Source organism: Protopterus annectens, chromosome 14.part0 (assembly GCF_019279795.1).
Source record: "Protopterus annectens isolate FY-2018-M chromosome 14.part0, PAN1.0, whole genome shotgun sequence".
Taxonomy (NCBI): Eukaryota; Metazoa; Chordata; order Ceratodontiformes; family Protopteridae; genus Protopterus; species Protopterus annectens.
In genome coordinates, this window is record NC_056748.1 from 965,305,626 (window position 1) to 965,326,622 (window position 20,997).

Here is a 20,997-nt window from a genome sequence, read left to right on the forward strand (position 1 = left end):
GCGAGCAAGTCACTTAACCAGACTACACTTTGTCTGGACTTTAGGCCTAGTAACTAGCTATAAACCTATCTATTCCACTTGTATACGTGAGCTTACTGCAAATGATAGCCTAGCAGAAGGTGTTCATACAGTTTAAAGCTGAAATGAAACAAAAATGTTAAATTCATTGTTTGATTAGGACACAAGGTTCTGTTTCTTTCTGCTCCAGTACAGAACCATACCTAAATAATCAAGTCAAAACAAGACCCACCATGACAAAACTTAATTTAGGTGTTGCTGTGAGGGGAGAGACAATCCTTCATACATTTCAGGGTGATTATCATGCTATGAAAATGGTATTTCATGAATTGAATTCCATGTACATTCAAGATACAAATAATGTGAGCCCCAAATGCATCCCTAATGTGATCACTTAACAGACTGCTGTAGTCTCATTACACTTCAAAGTCATCCTTTACGGTAGGTACTGTGATTGGATGAAAATCAGAATGAATAATATCATAATACCACTCACTACCCTGAAGATCTCAGTCCATATGCAACAAAAGTGAACCATGATACAGATGTCAGAGAGATACAAGTGAAGCGGATGTTTCACAAAAGTCCCCAATGTTGTATTGTGAGCCAGAAGTTTCAGAAATAGTAGATTCAGTCCCGATCTGAGGCATTTGCTGACGGTTAGACTATATACATCGCAATGATTTCAGCTTATGAGTCATAGTTATAGTGCATTTGTAGCTAGTAAATATAATACATGGTGTCTACTGAGATTGCTATAATAATGTTGCTGGCAGCACAGAATTTCCATAAAAAAATGTTCAAAATTCATGTGAGCATTGACCATACCTCTCAACCTCTGAGCTTTAAAAAATCATAGCACTGTCCTATAACAACCATAGCAGAGAGTAAGAAAGAGGAGCATTTTCTTATTTAATTATTACAGTAGAAGCTCTTTATATACAAGGCCCTTTATAGTTAATGGTAGTGGATCTTTGTATAGACCTAGTTTATGTATTTAATAAAATGTGCACTCCAAGACACGTCTGACTTTATAAAAAGCATCATAAATCTAAGAGAAGCCCAGCTAAATCTAAGGGCAAAAATCATAGCACTCTGCATAAATCATGGCAGTTGAGAGACATGGAATTAGAACAATATTCACCTAATAATGTACACCTAAAAGTACCATTTATTCACATATTTACATATATTTTCTGACCTGGTTAGCCCAACTAAACAAGGCCTATTTTCATTCATTCATTCATACTGCCAAATAGAAATGTAGGCAGCACAGCGGGGGAATTCTCCTCCTCTGTTTGCTACGGGATCTGTTATATCCACCTGAATTTACCTGATTGGGCTCCTTAATCTCCATAAATTACAGCGCAACTAAGGGACTTGATACTAGGAAGCTGGTACCAACACAATGACATTATAATAGATTCTGCACAGAGTTTGGGTTGGAACATGGTAATGGAGGGGATGGATTTTTTAACAGACATCTCATCAAAAATATGATCAATATAGAGTGCATAATCCCACAGCAATTTGGAAATGAGGCTGCCATGAAAGCAGCATGTCAGTTTTCATACAAACTTGCTAAAGCATTAATAACTCCTAAGATCAATACATTTTTTATGCATGTGATATTGTCCATTAAATGTCTAATGATGATGTGTAAATTATTGCCAAACATACAGAAATATCAGAGTTTGAATAAACAATTAATACAGCATAAGGCTACAGTCGACAATGATTAGTACAGCATAAGGCTACAGTCGACAATGATTAGTACAGTATGATGCTACAGTCAATAATGTTTAGTACAGTACGATGCTACAGTCAATAATGTTTAGTCCAGCATAATGCTACAGTCAACAATGATTAGTACAGCATAAGGCTACAGTCGACAATGATTAGTACAGTATGATGCTACAGTCAATAATGTTTAGTACAGCACAATGCTACAGTTGGTAAAAATTAGTACAGTATGATGCTACAGTCAATAATGTTTAGTACAGCATAATGCTACAGTCAACAATGATTAGTACAGTACGATGCTACAGTCAATAATGTTTAGTACAGTATGATGCTAGAGTCGATAACGATTAGTACAGTATCATGTTACATGAGATAATGTTTAGTACAGGATGATGCTACAGTCAGTAACGATTATTTTATTTATTTTCTTTTACATTTGTTGACCGGGCTAGTCCAAACTGGATATATGTCCATTTTCAGTGGAGGCCTGGGGAGAAAAGCTCCAACATAGATAATAATAAACATAAATATAACATAACAATCTATTTCTAATACTAGAAAGCAATTTTAAACATCTGGTAGAGTACTCTTTTAAGACTAGAAAGAATTAAAACCTAGGCTTAGAGATCAGGTAATTATCATCAAATAAAAAGAAGGAAAGACACTATACATAAGCTGGGAACATGTATATAGAGTAACGAGCTTGCAGATTAAGTCACAATTCTATAGAAGTGTAATTAAGAGCAAGATTAAGTTAATACAGATGATGAAGATACATTCCCACTGTAGAAAGCTAAGATTAGTACAGTATCATGCTCGAGTCAATAACATTTAGTACAGTCTGATACTGCAGTCAATAATGATTAGTACAATATCATACTACAGTCAATAAAGTTTCGTACAGTATGATGCTACAGTTGATAACGATTAGTACAGTATGATTCTACAGTCAATAATGATTAGTACAATATCATGCTATAGTCAATAAAGTTTAGTACAGTATGATGCTACAGTTGATAACGATTAGTACAGTATGATTCTACAGTCAATAATGATTAGTACAGTATCATGCTACAGTCAATAATGTTTAGTACAGTATGATGCTACAGTCAATAATGATCAGTACAATATCATGCTACAGTCAATAGCATTTAGTACATTATGATGCTACAGTTGGTAATGATTAGTACAGTATCATGCTACAGTCAATAATGTTTAGTGCAGTATGATTCTACAGTTGATAATGATTACTACAGTATGATGGTTCAGTCAATGATTTCTAAATTAAGTCTATCAATTGTATGGAAACATTTGGTTACAGCATAGTGCTACAATGTTTTAACAGCACTTGACTGTGTGTAAAAGCCACTTCTGATGAATGCAGGAAAGCCAGTGAATGGTGTTCTTAGGAGCCAATATTTCTTTGCTGCTTCTTTCACTTTAGTGGTTTTGTAGTGGCTTTGGTGGTTGAGTATACATATTTAATCAGTAACAATATATTTTAAGTTGCAGCATGTAGCTATCACATATACCTCATATGCAAAGGAATGGGAATGTGACACGTCAAATCTTAGGAATATTTGATAACATTTTGCAGTATTTCATGACCTAGTAGAGTTGGTAAGCAGAAACTAGAAAACATACTCTTGTCTTTTGCTACCCAATATTTGTTTCACGGTCACTTCTACAGGATTTTGGAGCATGACATGATGGATTCCATATGTAACCATAGTTTCTGATATCTGCATGTTTACCAGAACTGCTTGTGTTTTGAATTTTTCAACATACTACCACAGTTCTTTATAGCCTGCATTGGTTGTTAGTTTGATATTGTATTTCCTTAAAACTGTGCTGTTGGTTTATTTAGCCCTGTTTGAAATGGGTGACCCATTTCCCAAGGAAGTGTTGATCCCTTGGTATCCAGTTAATGCCCATATGTTCATGTTACTTGGCAGTGCCTTAGGATATGGGTGGTGATCTTTTGCACCAAGTCTTTCTGTTATCGGACTTCAATCCACTGGATATCCTCGATGGCTGAGTGAATCATCCACACTGTTAGGTTTTAAAAGGTCTCATAAAACCCATTTATTTACCATGGTATATAATACTATTTGAACTTTAGTAATTAATAATGGGTACCTGTCATTAGAGTGACAGCTGTCTAAGCGAATCATAAAAATTAAAATTAGATCCAATGAAACTAGATTCAGTGATAGTGGAGTTTTCTCTTTCCTCCACTGTTATATGACCTCACAGCAGGTATATAAGTTGAGGAGGGAGTTGTACTACTCTATGGAGGCGCAGGTGGCTTGCCATCCTGCAAAAAAATTATTTGCTCCATGGTTCACTGAAATTAGTTTTGGCAAATGTAATTTTATAGTTTCAACATTTGCAAGGAATGATGTCAACCTATCAACAGGAATACATTAATTATTAAATATTTTATTTATAGTGTTTTAGTATAAGCTGTTTTTCTAACATTTGTACCTTTTATTTCATTTGTTACTATATATGTGTGGTTTACTTGCAATAGTTCTTGAATGCAAGTGCTATAAAAATGAACTTGAACAAAACTGTACATTTGGAGCTGTAGCAAAAACAGCCTTGGCAAATTAATATGGGTAGTTCTGCCTAATATTGTCATATTCTGATACTTACATTTTTTCACTTTTGTGTACATAGTTTTAGTAATGAATTCCTTTGTATATTTTCCTTAGTTTGCTTCCATTGCAAAGACATGTATCTGGAGCATTCTTCCTGGGCCTCCACTGAAAAAGTTGGACTTTTCCAGTAAACAAATGTTAAATAAATAAAAAATATTTTTTCTTTTCTTTCAGGTCATATGTGAAAAAGGACTACACATATAGACAGTCACCAAATGAATTCAAAAATAAGTAAATAAAAATAGTATCATATTAAAGTCTCCCCTTAAGAATAACTTACTGAGTTAGCATTATTTTCTCTGATGAACCACTCATTTATGACTGTGAGATGTGTTACAGTGAACACAGCTAAACCTTTTCCTAAGCTTGCTTTTGGTGAAGTGTTGATTTAGGGCAGGGCTTGGAAGATTTCCAGGCAGCCAGTCTGTTGCAAAGATGATGTTTATGCTGACAGAAGAATGCCATTTTAGTAGAAGGAAATATGATTTTTTTTGTATTTGTACCAAGTGGTGTAGCACTCTTCAAGAGTACTGGGTTAAGCTTTGCTATTTCCACTTTGTAAAAATATATATTTTATTTATTTATTTAAATTTATTTTTATTTTTACATTTGTTAACTGGGTCAGTCGACTGGACCCAGAGAGCCTTTTTTTCAGCTGAGTCCTGAGGAGAAAAGCTCCAGGAAAGTAATTAAAAAATAAGAAAAAACTAACAATTCAAGTTTTAAGATACTTAGTATAAAAACAGAGAGAAATATACAATACAAATATATACAAGGCAAAAGTACAGTATTTTGAGAGCATAGTAACAATATGTTTGAGAAATTTGGTTAACATGAAGTAATTTACAAGGAATGTAGCAATGCCTAAAATAAAAAAAAAAAAAATCAGAGTAACAACATGACACAGTACAACAAAGATACATTTAATAGCATAAGTATTAACTGCAGAGAATAATTTGTGTAGACAGCTTAGGTAGATACCAAGCAGACATGTTAATTGAGAGAAGAAAAATTCATTAGGTAATTTCCTGACAAGTACAGATCCATGCATGTTGGAAATGAATTTTTAGTTGCTTTTTGAATTCACCACTTTTGGTAGTGGAGCGAAGGGGCAATGGAAGTTTGTTCCATGAGTATGCAATTGAATGACTGCAAAGCATTTTTCCTATATTTTTTGTTTGGCTTGGTCACCTGCAGAACATTTTGTTGTGTGCTTCTGAGGTGATGATTGGGTGTGCAGGGTATAATTATGGATGTAATTGGGTGTGCAGGGTGTAATTATGGATGTAAGGGCAGGGCAGGAGTTGGGGCTATTTAGGATGCTGTTTAAAGTTTATATTTGTGATATTTGAAGCAAGTGGTGAAGCTCATGTCATCTTAATCTTTTCAGGGATATACAATGATGGGATTTGTAGCTGTTACTGGCTGAAAATCTTGCTATCTTGTTATAGGTGATTTCTAGTTCGGTTAAGAAATTATTGTGGAGGTTAGTAAGTATGAGAGCAGCATACAGTAGGGATGGTAGAATACATGTTTGAGCCAGTATAGGTCTAGATTTCTTAGGTATATACTTGTTATTCCGGTATAGAAGACCTAGTTTGGTGATGATGATTGTATCATCTAAGGATGAGTTGGTGAATCTGTCTTTAGCTGGATTGAGTTTTTTTGGAAAGAAAAGGAGAAGCTTGGTCTTTTTGGTATTGAGAAGCAGATTGTTTTCAGTTAGCCATTGCTCTACTAGGTGCAGAGATTGTTGAGTGACAGTGTGGAGATTTTGTATATTGTTGGAGGTATTAATAATTTTGGAATGGTCTGTGTACTATATTAAGGTAGAATGGGGGCAGGAGACATGGAGGTTACTTGTAAATATATTAAAAAGTAGAGGGCCCAGGATAGAACCCTGGGGAATCCCAGTCTTAACAAGATGGAAAGGGGGAGAAGGATGTTTGCCATCTGACAGGCTGTTTGAGAAGTAGCTGTTAAACCAGGAGGTAGTGGCGGTAGAGAGTTGTAGGTTGGAAAGTTTGTTTAGGAGGATGGGATGGGAAATGGTAGTAAATGCTTTGGATAGGTCAAGGAATAGAGCTGATATGAGTTTATTATTATCTCTGGCTTGGGCAATGTTGCATGTGAAAGATAGGAGGGCAGTGGTAGTACTGTGTGAGGATCAGAAACTGTGTGTGGGTGTAATTAGTCTTGCCTGTAAGAGGTGGTTTAGTATTTGTCTATGTATACATTTTTCCAGTATCTTAGATAAGGGGGATAATATGGCAATAGACCTGTAATATGAGGGTTCTGTAGAATTTCCTCCCTTGTGGAGGGGTATTATGAATATTTTTTTCCAAATATCTAGTACTGTATTTTCTTGGATGGATCTATTGATACGTATAGCTACAGGGTCTGCTATGGATTCGGCTACATGTTTGAGAAATAATGGAGGGAGTTTGTCGGCTGATGGGGAACAAGGTTTGAGTTTATTAAAAAGTGATCTAATGCAGGAAGTTGCTACGGGTGCTAGGGAGATCGAGGGAAGAGATGTGGTGGGACATAGAGTCTTAATATCAAGAGTTCCTCTTAAAAGGTGTTTTTTTTTATAATTTGTTTCTTTTTTATATGTGTAGACTTTAGATTAAGTTATGCTTCTCGGTCTTAATTCTAGAACTATCTGTCGGGTTCATTCTTTTTCTACTTCTGTTTCTCACTTTTGCCTTTAACCAGATGAGATATTATTGTTGGTTTGTCAGAATTTAGACAAATGTTGTATGATGTAGTAATAAAGCTGTGTTCCTGTACTACCCCTGGCTAAGTAGTTTTAATAGTTTCTGGTAATACTTTTTTTTCTTCCCTGTCCACCTCATAATCTATGATCTCTCTCATGTCTTGATGATCGCTAACCTCATCTTTTTCTATCGAGTTTCCTCCCTACAATCCTTTCCTCAGCTTTCTTTGAGAAACTACAATGTCTACACTAAAATAAGGAATTATATCAGATGATTGTATAATACAAATGTCAGCTATAATAGCACAAAATGTAACTTCTGGTGTACTGTATGTATTGTATATTTTTGTATAATTTCTTATGTAACTTATGTATAATTTCTTGTATAGGTTTTGCATAATCTCTATATGTGGAGCTTTTCACCCCTGGGCTCTGCTGAAAATGGGTCTTATCCCAGTCAGAGTTTCACAGTAAACAAGTGTAAAATAAAGAAACAAATAAAAATAAGCTGTAACCATTAAAGACACATTTCCCTTCCCTCATAATACTGTGATTGCACCTTGATTTACTACACTCATTAAACCCAAAATATGTTAAGATTTATAAATTCTCCCATAGCCCAAGATGTGGTATGTTGTGTGTAGGGTCTATATTAGATAATCGAACTTTCAAAAGTTCAACTGTCATATGGTTGACACCATATGATCGAACTTTTAAAAGTTCAAAAATCTAATAAAAATAAATGACACAAATAACCTACCTGAACATTTTAAGCAAGAAAGCCCTCCTGCACCCCCCCCCACATGGGGGGCTGTGTCCACCACACCCTCCGCTCTTTAAATATACCAACTACGAAATCTCCCCATTCTGCACTGTACGGAGATTTCCGTTAAAACATTCAAACTTTCAAAAATTCAATCATATGGTGTTGAACATATGACAGTCGAACTTTTGAAAGTTCGGTCATCTAATATAGACCCTTGTGTGTATACTGCCAACACTGATTATAGCAAGAATGATTGTGATCTCCTGTTTTATTCAAAATATAGGATAGGTAGTGTACCTATTCTATGTTTATTACAGAGGGTAGAGTGAAAAGTGGGGCCACAAAATCACAGGCTTCAGACCTACTGAAATTAATGACAAAAAAAAAACTAAATAAAAATTGGTACACTTTCAAGCAAAACAGAATCCAAATGAAAAGAATCAGTTAAACAGGTAAGATGATAAAAATGTGTGATAACGGTAATTCCTCGTAGTCGATTCCTTTTCTTCATTCATTTCCTCATCTTCTATACTGCCTCCTATATATCATCTAAGGCACGTCTCCACCAAACACTGTTGCTAGGCTCTTTCATAAGTGACATAAATGTTTGATGTCAATGGGGAAATAAAACTATCGTTAGATATAACACCCAAAAAGAAATTCTCATTGAAGAACATTTTGTTAATTCAGGAATTAATTTAAACAGTAAATGGCTGGTAATTTTTTACTGACGAAACTTGTTAGCTAAACCCTGCATATGTACACAGACATGTATACTGTAGCAATCCTGATATCTGTTTGATCACTTGATTGATCAGATCTCACCCTATATTATTACTAATGCCTTTACTCCATTGCAGATGTTACAGTAATGTAGTCTTCTCTCTCAGGCAAAGGAAAGCACTTGTTAAACTGTTCAATCCCAGCTCGCCACCCTCACACACCCAGCTTATGCCCCTCCAGCATGAAGCTGAGCCTAAATTTGATTCACTAGTATAGCACAATATTAAGTGCAACCACCACAAGTTTCTGTGTCTAAAACATTCACCAAATATATTTTTTAAAATGTTGGCTTATTTATATATTAAGACAGTGTTACTATGCTATATTACATTTACAGAATTAAACACACCAGTATAATATCAGTCTTCTAATTTACCAAATGCAAGAAATAACTGCAAAATTAAAAATCATACCAGATATGGAATATCTTAAGTATTTATAAGGGTTATGCATCTATCTTGAACTTCAAGCAGCTATGTAGATTGGCATTTGGTATCATTCCCCATATTGACACACTTTGCTGCTAAAATAGTATATATATATATATATATATATGCAATGTGCACATTGTATTTCAGCAGGACATATTTTAACGCATTTTTCTATTGGGATTTAGAATGTATAAAATTTAAGATTTTAACTTGCAAACCAAGTTTAAAAGAACTGTAAACAAGCCCTTTCAAACGCACTCTTATCTGTCTCACTCCTAAGACAATTTTCAAGGAAAAATATATTCTCCTAGTCTACCAAATTCTTTCTAGCCTTACTTTTCTACTGCAAAAGAAAAAAAAAAATGCTTCTCACTTGCAAATGTTAAGATCACAATATATTCATTGCCATATATTTTTATCTATAAACATAGTTATCTCAATGCAGATCTCACCCCAAACACTTTGCTGATGATTCTGAAACACATTAGTACATGGATAAGAGGATATAAAAAGGCATTGCTTCAAATGGAAACCACATTTGTCTGAAAGTAAGCAACCATAATCATGAGAGTAACAAAACAAAGCATAACCTAACAGTTCAACATTCCTCCATGAAATTCACACAAAAAGCAGTTTCAGCACTGTGGAAGAAATAAAGCACAGCACAACTGTAAATATTTATAGTGAGGATCATTTCATGTAAGCATTGTTACAATATTTTGCAAAATGTTCTGTGACACCCTTACAAAAGTCACATGTTATTTGGGATTTTATCAGTTACATTTAGCAGTGCACACAACTCCAGTCTGACTTACCTCATGAAGCTGGGTTTCCTTTGAAAGCTGACTGCTTGAATGATGGGGGTATGCAAAGTCATGTGACACATCAACTTATACTACACTCACAATTAACCCTGTGTCATGTACAATGGCCCTTTTAATGGCAACATGAAAACAAAAAAATACTTTCGACACTCACATAGATGATTTTGAAATATGACCTGTCTTTCTTGTGACGTAGTTCACAGCCACAGAATTTCCCATTCAAAAGGCATTGCTTCTGTCTAACATGGTCCCCTGGGAAGACTTCCCTGACCCCCACCTGTTTTACTAAATCAAGTAGCTAGGGCCTATTGTTTTGCCTTTCCATCCCCAGCCCCCATCCAGCTGTGGCCAGACCTCTTACACTCCGGCAGATGACATGCTTTTGCGTGTTTATATCACTTCCAAGAATTTTGCTCCTCTTTTTAATTGAATATGCACAAATGTATATATATATATATATATATATATATATATATATATATATATATATATATATATATATATATATATATATATATATATATATATATATATAGATATACATGTATGTATATATATATATATCTATATATATCTATATATGTATATATATATATATATATATATATATATATATATATATATATATATATATATATATATACCTTTAGGTGCTAATTTTCATAGCTGGCCATCAAACAATCTGTTATCTGTAAAATGTGTGTAAAGAAAGACAAGGCAATAGTGTATGTTTAGAATGGGAATGTGGAAAAGGTCAGAAAGACGTAACTATAACATGCCTTTCATGTCAGAATTCTTTGAAGGAGTATAGAATCAGAAATTCTGACTCCTTTAAGATTTGAGTAATTATTGTGATGCAACACTTAAAAAAAGCTGCATTGTACAGCTGTTTACTATGCACTAAACATAAGTGCAGTGCACATGGCTGTTTATGCCAGCTTAATACTGTACTAAATCGCTCAGTGCATAATACTGAGTTTGTACAGAGCAAAGAGCTCATTTCATCAACAGACTGCTATTATTAAAATAAAGTCCAAATATCTTTACTTGATTTAACAACTTTAATAAAAAATCTAGTCTTTAACAGAGAATGTGCATTGGATGGAAGCCTGCAAAGTATTTGAGCTAAAGTGAGCTGTTCATGTCTTAAAATGAAAGCTACTTTTCAGAATGCTTTCACAATGTATAAGGGCATTCCAGTAATTAGGTTAACCCTTTAAGACCCAAGACACTTTACTTATCTTCCTTTTTGTACTATTAACTATTTATAGTGGCAGTGCTGTAGTACAGGCACATTATCATTCTGTTCATAGTGACAGTGCTATAGTACAGGCACATTATCAGTCCAGCTGCATGCATTTTCAAAACTTTAAACATTATGCATTTTTTAATGGATTTTTAAGCCACCACATTTTTTGTCTGTTTTTCTTTTTCAGTTCTAAGGATATTGTCAGTCTCACTGTACAAATAAAGCCTGTGTACAATATCAAGGTTTTGGTGAAAGCGGTGCAGTTTTGCTCTTTACTAGTTCAAAATTCTTCACCACTATCTAACACCGTCATTTAGTTGAACAGCTGGGAGCCATTAATGAGTCGGGATGAAGTGAGGCTGCTGTTCTGTAAGCACACCGGAAAAATAAGTCTGTCTGCCGTCACCAAAGGCAAATGTTCTTTGCAATCTTTTTAGTGCAACAGGTAAAGGTACAGGTGTCTCATCAGATGCTAGTGACAACAAATATGCTGGAATCTGCACTTCAGAAGTAAAGATGCAATTTTTCTGTTTCACAGCTTGGTGCAGTTGCTACCCATCTTGCCATGTTTGCCTGACGTGCTTCCTCACAGAGGAACTATGATGAACAAGGACCACAGTGTGAGACCCTGGACCTAAAGAATACTTAGTTATGCCCAGAGCCCATTTAGGGCCATAATAGTAGTTCTTCATGCAAACCTCTAGAGATCAAAAAAAATTCTCATCTTTGACATTTAGCAAATGTCTGTTACTGAGCTGACTGTTTTGCAAGCATTGATAGCAAAACTTCTAAGAAAAACAAGTCAAGTGCACATCTTAGCTTTCTGAGCATAGAGATTACTGCGCAGAATATACCTTTCAACATCGAAAGAAATTATGTAAACACACAATAAAAACGTTTTACATGCTCACCTTTTATATTATTCATCCCCTTTCCATCACTGAAGTGCCCCTTTTTGCCAGACTATTAGATGATAGATTAGATTAGAGAATTAGTGAAGTAATTCCATACCATATTTCTTATTATACAGTTTGCAAATCCTATGCAAGAGATAGAAAATCGATTGTCAGATGCTACTCTATCTGGAATTCCATATATGCTAAATTTGGCAGCGACTGTATGCAAAAGATGCAACATTTGTGGAACACATCTATCCACTCTGAATATGAAACTGAAGACAAAAATGTTTATTATACAATGACTGACCATTAACATTCCAAAAAGAGCATGCTGATTGGTCAGCCAAACCAGCATGCCCATTGTAAATCAAGAATACGGCTACAATAAAAGGCAGGCTGCTAAAGTATTATTGAGCAGCCATACTTTTTTTTTCTGTTAAATAAATTGTGGTTTGTATTGTCTGCAAAGATGCAGGCATGAAATAAATGCATTTTGTTTTGCACTTTATCTCCATTTATCCTGCACAGTACTGTAAAATCCCATGCATAGGGATATCAAAAGAGAGAAAGTGTACTGCACTGTTGAGCGAGTGTCTTATGTTCGCCATTTTGGGGGGGGCTAAAATCCACTTTATTCCCATTTATGATCCTGCACAGTACCATATAATGCCATGTATAGGGACATCAAAAGAGAAAAAGTGTAGCGCTCTGTGAATCTGTCGTGTGATGTATTCTAGCAATAACTGATGACTTTCTTTCATTAACACAATGCACATGTATTCACAGTTTTAAATAAAACATTGAGAGGTACGTACAAGACCAAAAAAAGTACAAGGAGAATATTCTGCAAACAGAAACATACTTGATTTTATTTATATTTTCAAATATTTCTAGTTCCTCTAAACTGTCAGGAGATCACACTGTTTTTTCCTTTCAAAAAGAAAAATAGCAACAGAGATTGTCGTTTCTCCTGGGCTTGCTAATTAAACCAGTGATGTACTGCTTAAGCCTGAGACTGCAAGTCCCGTACGCATGTGCAGTACAATCTAATGTTGTTAATCTTCTTTCATTCCTTACTGACGGGTTATCGGCACTGTACCAAGCTTGCATCAGCCAAAAACTCTCAAGCTAAGATTACCCATAGTGCCTCTCTCCCTAATACCTCAGATCTCGTTTGCCAAGTACTTGTGAGGACGTATCAAGCCATTCACTCTCAGCTGTTTCTTTCTTGATTAAAACATTATCTGTTTTTTTGATAATACCTACCAGCATTGTTGCCTCACAGTAAGACGCTGTCTGGTTCGATTCTCAGCTAGAGCGTCTTCTGCGTGGAGACATGCGTGAATGGGCGTACCTTCATTGAAGGTTGTGCATCAGGGCTGGCAACTCGGCACGTAAAAATCTATCTGCCAATCATTAGCGGACCTTCTTAGGGATACCATTGTTGGTAGTCTCCTTTTTTCCTTTCTTGTTAATCTTTGGTCCTTTATTGTTGGTGGAAGAACTTTGTTGCTATTTGTGTGAATTCAACATTACTTGTATTTATAAAGTTGGGTTATCTTGTTGTCAATGGCATTATGTCTGATAAAAAAGGCACTTCAGGTTTTAAGGCCTGCGACCAGTGTGGCCATAAAATGCTGAATTTGGATTTGCATGGTTCTTGAGTAAATATGTATGGGAGTGCCTCACCTGTTGACTCAGCCACCTTGTAAGATTTGTACGGCCTTCAGTACCCACACCCTTAACGAGAGAAGTAACAAGTTAATTTTGAAAGGATTGCTTAAAACTCCTTTTTTGGAGGCTCTTTCTGTGTCAAAGAGTTCACCCCTCCCAAAAAGGATTTCAGGAAGAGGAGCCATTCTGTTTCCTCTTCTCCTAGAGATCCTGAATCTAAAAGCTCAGAGCCTAGAACTAAACTTTCAAAAGTGATTGCAGTTCCCTCAGCACCAGGGCTCAAAATCCTCTCTTCAGCACCAACTGTGGAACAGAAATTGGATTTGACCCCAGAAGTGGCTACTTCTCTCTCGGCACCGACTTCTTCTTCAGTGTCGACCACGGAACCAAGATCAGACCTGACTCAAACAGTATTGTACTCTTCTGCACCATTACCTACAGTACCAACCACTACTGCACTGACTGAGATTCTCCCTTTGGCACAGACAATAGTTTTTCCAACACTGGTCACTTCCCCCCCTCCTACTGCATTTTCACTGGGTCCATTGACCATGGACCATATCTCGGACCAGTTACTCCTTGTCGATGGACACCTTTTCAGTTCAACAATACAATCATTTTCAGGAATGCCCAGACTCCCTATCTGGGCTATCCACTGATCCTCCAGGAGTCTATCGGAGTTAGATGTGGTCAGACTTGTGGACCAACTATTGGTGGCTACGGATTTACCTTCACTTCCTAAACCCTCTATCCCACCTGGAAGAGAGGAGTTCTCTCCACAGACTCTATCATACACTCTTCCTTTGGCCTCCATTGTTCCGAAGCTCCCAGTCCAAATGTCTTTCCTGGTTCCAGCTGCTTCAGTTCCACCAGCACCCTTGTCTGTGGCACCAGAGCTCACCCTTTGGACTTCTGCACCTTCAGAGCTGAGCCATCCTCGAGTTCATAATGGGGCTGCTGGCACCAAGAGCCCTAGCCCAGCACAGATTTTTTTCTATAGCGCCATGTTCTATGGCCCCAGTGACTGCAATGGCACTGAGTTACCCTGAGGTTCCTCTCCTGGTGGCAAGTTTGTTGGAGCAGGATGTGACCCTGGTTCTGTGGTTGTCATTTTCGGTTCCAGGCTCCCATCCTTCTTCAGGTGGACTTGCTTTCCAGGTGATGGAAAGGGCATTGACCTCTGCAGGCTCACAGCTGGCCCCTCCAACACTGGTACAACATGTTTATATGCCCCCTAGACCTCATTTGACACAGTCTGCCACCTCTGGACACTGGGTACAAGAGCCGCAAGAAACCCTCACACAGGGCGACCCCTCTTCCAGGTCCTCTTTGAAAGCCCCCATCGAAGATGTTCCATGGAAGAGAGTGTGCAAGAAGAAGCATATAGACTCTCCTGAAGAGTCTCTCATGGAAGACGTGGACTATGATGAAGGGGAAGGGTCCCCACGATCTCCTCCTGAAGATGTATTGAAACAACAAGGAGACTGGAAGTCCACTAACCCATCCTCAGATGAGTCTGTGTTCTTGCAGGCTTTCTGTGCCCAGCCCTCTACTTCCTGGGTGACCCCGCCTGCCGAAGACCTTGTCCAGCGCATTGTACAGCATGCGTGGAGGAAGCCTGACTCCATTGAGTCTATCCCCTAGAGACCGGAAAAAATACTATCTCCTCCTGAGAGTAATCCACATTGGTCAAAGGGTTTACCTGTAGATGCTATGGTGGAGGCAGCAGCTTAAGGAAAGAGCTTGCTGAGGAGATCCATACTGTTCATCCACCCAACATGTAGTCATGGGCATTGGACAGATTGGGAAAGCAGACATTTGATTCTTCAACCTGAATTATTTGCCACATTTTACTAGGCTCCAGAGGGACCTGACAACTGAACTTTCTAGAACACTAGCAGGATCAGTCTCTGACGAGGTCTGCTATAAAGTGGCCTTGCAGCTTGCAACCCTAGAATCTATTTCCAACTCATCCATGAGGTTGATCTCTCATGCAATTGAAGGGGCAGCTAGACCGGCGGTTGCAGGCATTGTCAAGTCCTCCTTTCTCAATGCACCAGTTGACCCTTCCTCTCTTTCCGGACCAAAAGTGAAAGACATGCTGGCCAGGTGTGAGCAAGATGGTAAGACCCTGTCTGCTGTAGGTGTCCATTTTTCCAATCCTCAACAATACTTTTCTCAGAATGAGAGGAGTGGGAAATTCTGGCACAGAAAGTCCCAGGGTCCATTCCATGACACACATGACTAGCCACCTCCCCATGGCAGAGGGGATAACTCTTCAGGAAGACATCTCTTTTGGGGCAGAGAGGGTCCACACAATCAGGGAGCCAGAGATTCCTTCTGAGGCCAGCCCTACCAGCGCTCCTGAGGAGTGGCTAGAATGCTTTCCTCTGGAAGCAGTTGGGGGTCATTTCTCTCTGCACCAACATGCCTGGCAACAAATCACCTCAGACTCATCGGTGCAGCAGATCATTACCAACAGTTATCACATTCCCTTCAATCTCCACCCGAAAACCCCAAAACGTATTCCCAACATTCCACCCAGTCAAAGGGAATTCGCAGCTCAAGAGATCCTAAAGCTGCTAAAGAAAAGAGTTATCCAAGCAGTCCCACTAGACCAGATAGGATCTGAATTCTACTCATGACTCTTTTTGGTGCCAAAGAAAATGAGAGACTGGAGACCCATTTTGGACCTCAGTATTCTCAACAAATTCATCAAGCAGACAAAATTCCAGATGGTCACAGTTCAGTGTATTCTTCCATTTTTGGAAAAAGATGATTGGATGTGCTCTATAGATCTTCAGGACGCATATTACCACATAAAAATGGACAAGCGATCCAGAAGATTTCTCCACTTTCTGCTGGGAGCCAGTCATTACCAGTTTCCAGCACTGCCCTTTGGCCTCTCTACAGCCCTCAGATTGTTCACCAAATGCATGGCATTGGTAGCAGATCATCTAAGACTGCAAGGATTCTGGGTGTTTCCATATCTAGACGATTGGCTCCTCACTGCCCCCACCAAGTATCTTCTATTAGCAGCACAACAATATACCCTACTTCAAGCAAAGAACCTGGGAATTTCAATAAACAAAGAAAAGTCTCATCTAGGTCCTGCCCAGTCCCTGGAATTCATAGGAGCAACACTAAATACATTATCCTGCAGAGTATCACTTCCCCTTCACAGGTTAGAAAGAATATTTTTACAGGTCTGAGTGATACTCCCCCGAGTCAAGGTGCCCTCATGGGAAGTCCTTCAACTCTTGGAGTCCATGGCCTCAACGATAACAATTGTCCCACTAGCAAGACTACACATGAGGATACTTCAGTGGCTTCTCTTAACTCAATGGTCAATGCTAACCCATCCATTATCTTTCCAGATCTGCATAACAAATCACTGCAGGATGAACTTACTTTGGTGGACGCAGCCATACATGACCCTATGGAGTCATCATTTCTTGAACCTACAACCCAAGGCCACAGTGGCCATGGACGCCTCCCTGACTGGGTGGAGGGGCCATTTTCAGGGACAGACAGTCCAAGGCACTTGGTCACCTGCAGAGGCCAATCTCCATATCAATGTCCTGGAACTGAGGGTGGTGCTCTTAGCATTGCAAGCATTCCATCCGGCCATTCCATCAGGGACTATTGCGATTCAGACTGACAACATGTCAGTAGTCTGGTACATCAGCAAACAAGGGGGAACCAAATCCTATCCTCTGTGTCAGGAAGCCATGAGAATTTGGCAATGGGTGATAGGTTCCACCAGCTTTCTGACAGCAATGCACATTCCCGGGGATTCCAATGTGATTGCAGACAAACTGAGCAGGTGCATTTTTCTTCCTCACAAGTGGTCTCTCAGTCGTTCAGTAACATTGAAGATATTCCATTGTTGGGCCCAGCCTTGCTGCAACTTGTTCACCTCACCCATAAACCACAAGTCGGGTGCCAGGATCCACCGCATAATGCATGCACTCAAGTCACACCACAAGTAAAAATATAATTCTGTCATTGTCCATGTTGGAGCGAATGACTTGAGTACCTCCCTGGAATACATGAAAAGAGACATGGAAGAGCTCTCGAGTCATGTGGCCCAGGCAGGTATGACCCTAGCCCTGAGTAGCATCCTGCCTTCACCCAGAATGATACCACAGTAGAAGGACAAAATGATTGACTTCAACAATTGGCTAAGCTTCTGGTGTCATTCAAAGGGGATCCAGTATCTGTCTGCCTGGGATGACATGATCGACAGACCATGATGCTTTGCCAGAGATGGTCTGCACCTGTCGCCCCTGGGATTCAGGTTACTGGCTAAGGCTCTTGCCACCCCTATAGTGCCTTTTTTAGGCAAAGTTCAAAGGACAAAACCACCACCGTAATAGGTACAAGCATACAAAATCTGAAGGTGATGCTACTCAGTGCTAGAAGCCTAAACCTCAAAATCCACTCTCTTGAGGCACTCCTAAAAATGGAGAGCATTGATATCTGTGCAGTAACTGAGACCTGACTCAAATCTCCAGAGAGCATCCCTGCAATACCAGGCTACAACTCTTTCCACACTTTTCGGCCACCAAACCAGGACTGAAACACTAAAGGTGGAGGAGTTCCATATTCACCAAGGATATTCACAACACCAGGCTAGTTGCCCAACACAATGCTTCTGAAATTCTCCAGGTGCAACTAACACTAGGTAAGACTCCAATCCAAATTGTAGCTTGCTACAGATCCCTCACCATGCCCCAAGATTCTCACTACTCCTTTCTAAACATACTGGAAAATATTAGGATACAACTAAACACCCTAATACTGAGTGGTATCAACTACCCTGCCATTAACTGGGAAAACTACTCGTGTACCAACACCTTTGCCCAATGGTTCTTGAAATTCATAAATTCCAATGCCCTGGATCAACTAATCCTAAGTCCCACCAGGGGCTCCAGTATCCCAGACCTGGTCATTACCAACATGGGAAATAGATGCTCCACACCTACGGTCACCCTCTCGTTGGTCAGGTCTGACCATAAGCTAATAACCCTTGACATCCACATCCCCACCCCCACCTCCCAGTAAGGAAACCTCCGTACAAAACTTCTCTAGCCAACTTCATGCTCCTCAAGTCAGAAGTGACAAACTTCATGACACCCATGCAGATGGGAACTGAAAGTCTGACTGCTGAATCCTACACTAAGGCACTGTATGAGCACATCCACTCATGCATGAATCGTGCCATCCCCAATAGAACCAAGATGCTCTCCTCCAAAAAGGAAGCCAATCTGGTGGTCCCTTGCCATAAACAAACTTTACAACAAAAGGAAGAAATGTTGCAGAAAAGAGGAAAATCCCAGGATGCAAAAAACTCCCTTACCAGTCACAGTAAGAAGCTGAGATCCCTCATAAAATCCTCCAAAGCTAGTTACGAAAATAAAATTGCCAAAGATTCCAAAGACAACCACAAGGCATTCTATAGCTATGTCAAGAATCTAAATGGCAATGCTCAGATCTGCTCTGAGCTACAACAGAATGGCATTAAATATACTGATCCTAAGGATATTGCCAATATCCTGGCAGATCGATTCAGTGCAAACTTCACCCCCCTCTCACCCCCTAAAGGGCCCATATCAATACTGAAAGATTGCCAAATTCCGGTAACAATGGCCACACAGGTAAAAAATGCACTCTCCATAGACAATAAAGCATCCATGGGACCAGACGACATCCCAGGCTGTGTACTACATGAACTACAAAATGAACTGGCACCTCACCTAAGTGTCATGTTTAATCATAGCTTCACCTCAGGCTTCATGCCCACTGAGTGGCGCACAGCTACAGTCATCCCACTCCACAAGGGGGATCCACCTTGGATCCTGGGAACTACCGCACCATCAGTCTGATGAGCCTGATCTGCAAGGCCATAGAACGTATTATCATGGAACTTATAAACAAAGACATTTGCAACCTTCAAACACTGGACTCCACACAGTTTGGGTTCATAAAGGGCCAATCTTGTCTCCTGAACCTGATTGACTTCTTTGAATCAGTCTCCAGAGCCGTGGACAAGGGTAAGGTGGTCCACACAGCCTATCTGGATCTCGCCAAGGCCTTCAACACCATCCCCCACTCTGGAATCATAGATAAATTTACTAAGCTGGGCATTAATCCCTACATCACTTGATGGGTTGCCAACTGGCCAACTGACAGAAACTACACTGTAAATATAGCCGACTCCAACTCCAGCTCCAGACAAATGACAAGTGTAGTACCTCAGGGTTCAGTCCTGGGACCGCTCTTGTTTAGCATCTACTTCTCTGAAGTACAGGCCAACACTAAGGGACTCTAACCAACAAAGTTCGCAGATGACTGCAAACTGGGAGCCATTACTGAATCCCCAAATTATGTGGATATTCTACAAAAGGGCCTTACAGAAACAGATGCTTGGTGCCAGAGACATGGACTCAAGCTCAATGCCAAGAAATGTATAGTTATCCCCTTTGAGAAAAAACATGTACCCATGAATTACCACATACGTGGCAGTACACTAAATGCCGAAAGTGTGATAAGAGACTTATGTGGACAGTGGTCTCACCTTCGATAACCACATCACCACAGCAGTCAGGAAATCCTTCTATGTGGCACACCTCATCACTAAGGGCTTTTCATCCAGAAAAAAGGAGGTCATTGGCCCACTGTATTCATCCCTCATTAGACCCATTATAGAATACAATGCCCCATTTGGTATGTACAAGACATCTGCAGCAAATGGAAAGGCCGCAGAAATACCGCACTAAAAGAATCAAAAGCCTAAAGCAGATGCCCTATGCTGACCATCTGAAAAGACTCCACCTATACTCTGTCGCATATCGTCTACTCAGAGCTGATCTCTGCTTAACATACAAGGCCATGTCAAACCCAGAGCTGTTGGACATGCTAGACTATAATAGCCAGGGAATTGTTATGGCTAGACTTGTATAGGCCATAAGGCCTATAGCCTAGTACCAACCTAGGAACCTATGAACAAATGCAGCAGCTACTTTGCCCTAATCCCCCCACAGGGGGAACCCCCAAGGGAAGCTTTCACACATGATTGGCCCACGGGACTGCTTTATGCCATCCCCCCATTCCGCTGATATCACACTTCTTAAAGAAAGCCCCTTGGTTGAGAAGCAGAGTGATTCTCATTGCTCCCTTCTGGCTCCGTCAAGTTTGGTTTCCATTACTTTGGCTTCATCTAGTT

General features: G+C 39.2%; 1 protein-coding gene across 3 annotated transcripts in view; it reads right to left on the reverse strand.

Annotated features, from left to right (window-relative positions):
* Positions 1-20,997, reverse strand: part of RASSF4 (Ras association domain family member 4) — a 1,767,318-nt gene that overhangs the window by 1,700,154 nt on the left and 46,167 nt on the right. For 2 of the 3 annotated variants that reach the window (XM_044056756.1, XM_044056755.1), the window contains exon 1: positions 12,108-12,342. The exons of the other annotated variant lie outside the window; for it this stretch is intronic. In XM_044056756.1, the coding sequence (XP_043912691.1) occupies positions 12,108-12,123 (16 nt within the window). In that variant the 5' untranslated portion in view covers positions 12,124-12,342. Of the gene's footprint in view, positions 1-12,107; positions 12,343-20,997 lie in introns of those variants that run through there. 3 annotated transcript variants of the gene reach the window in all.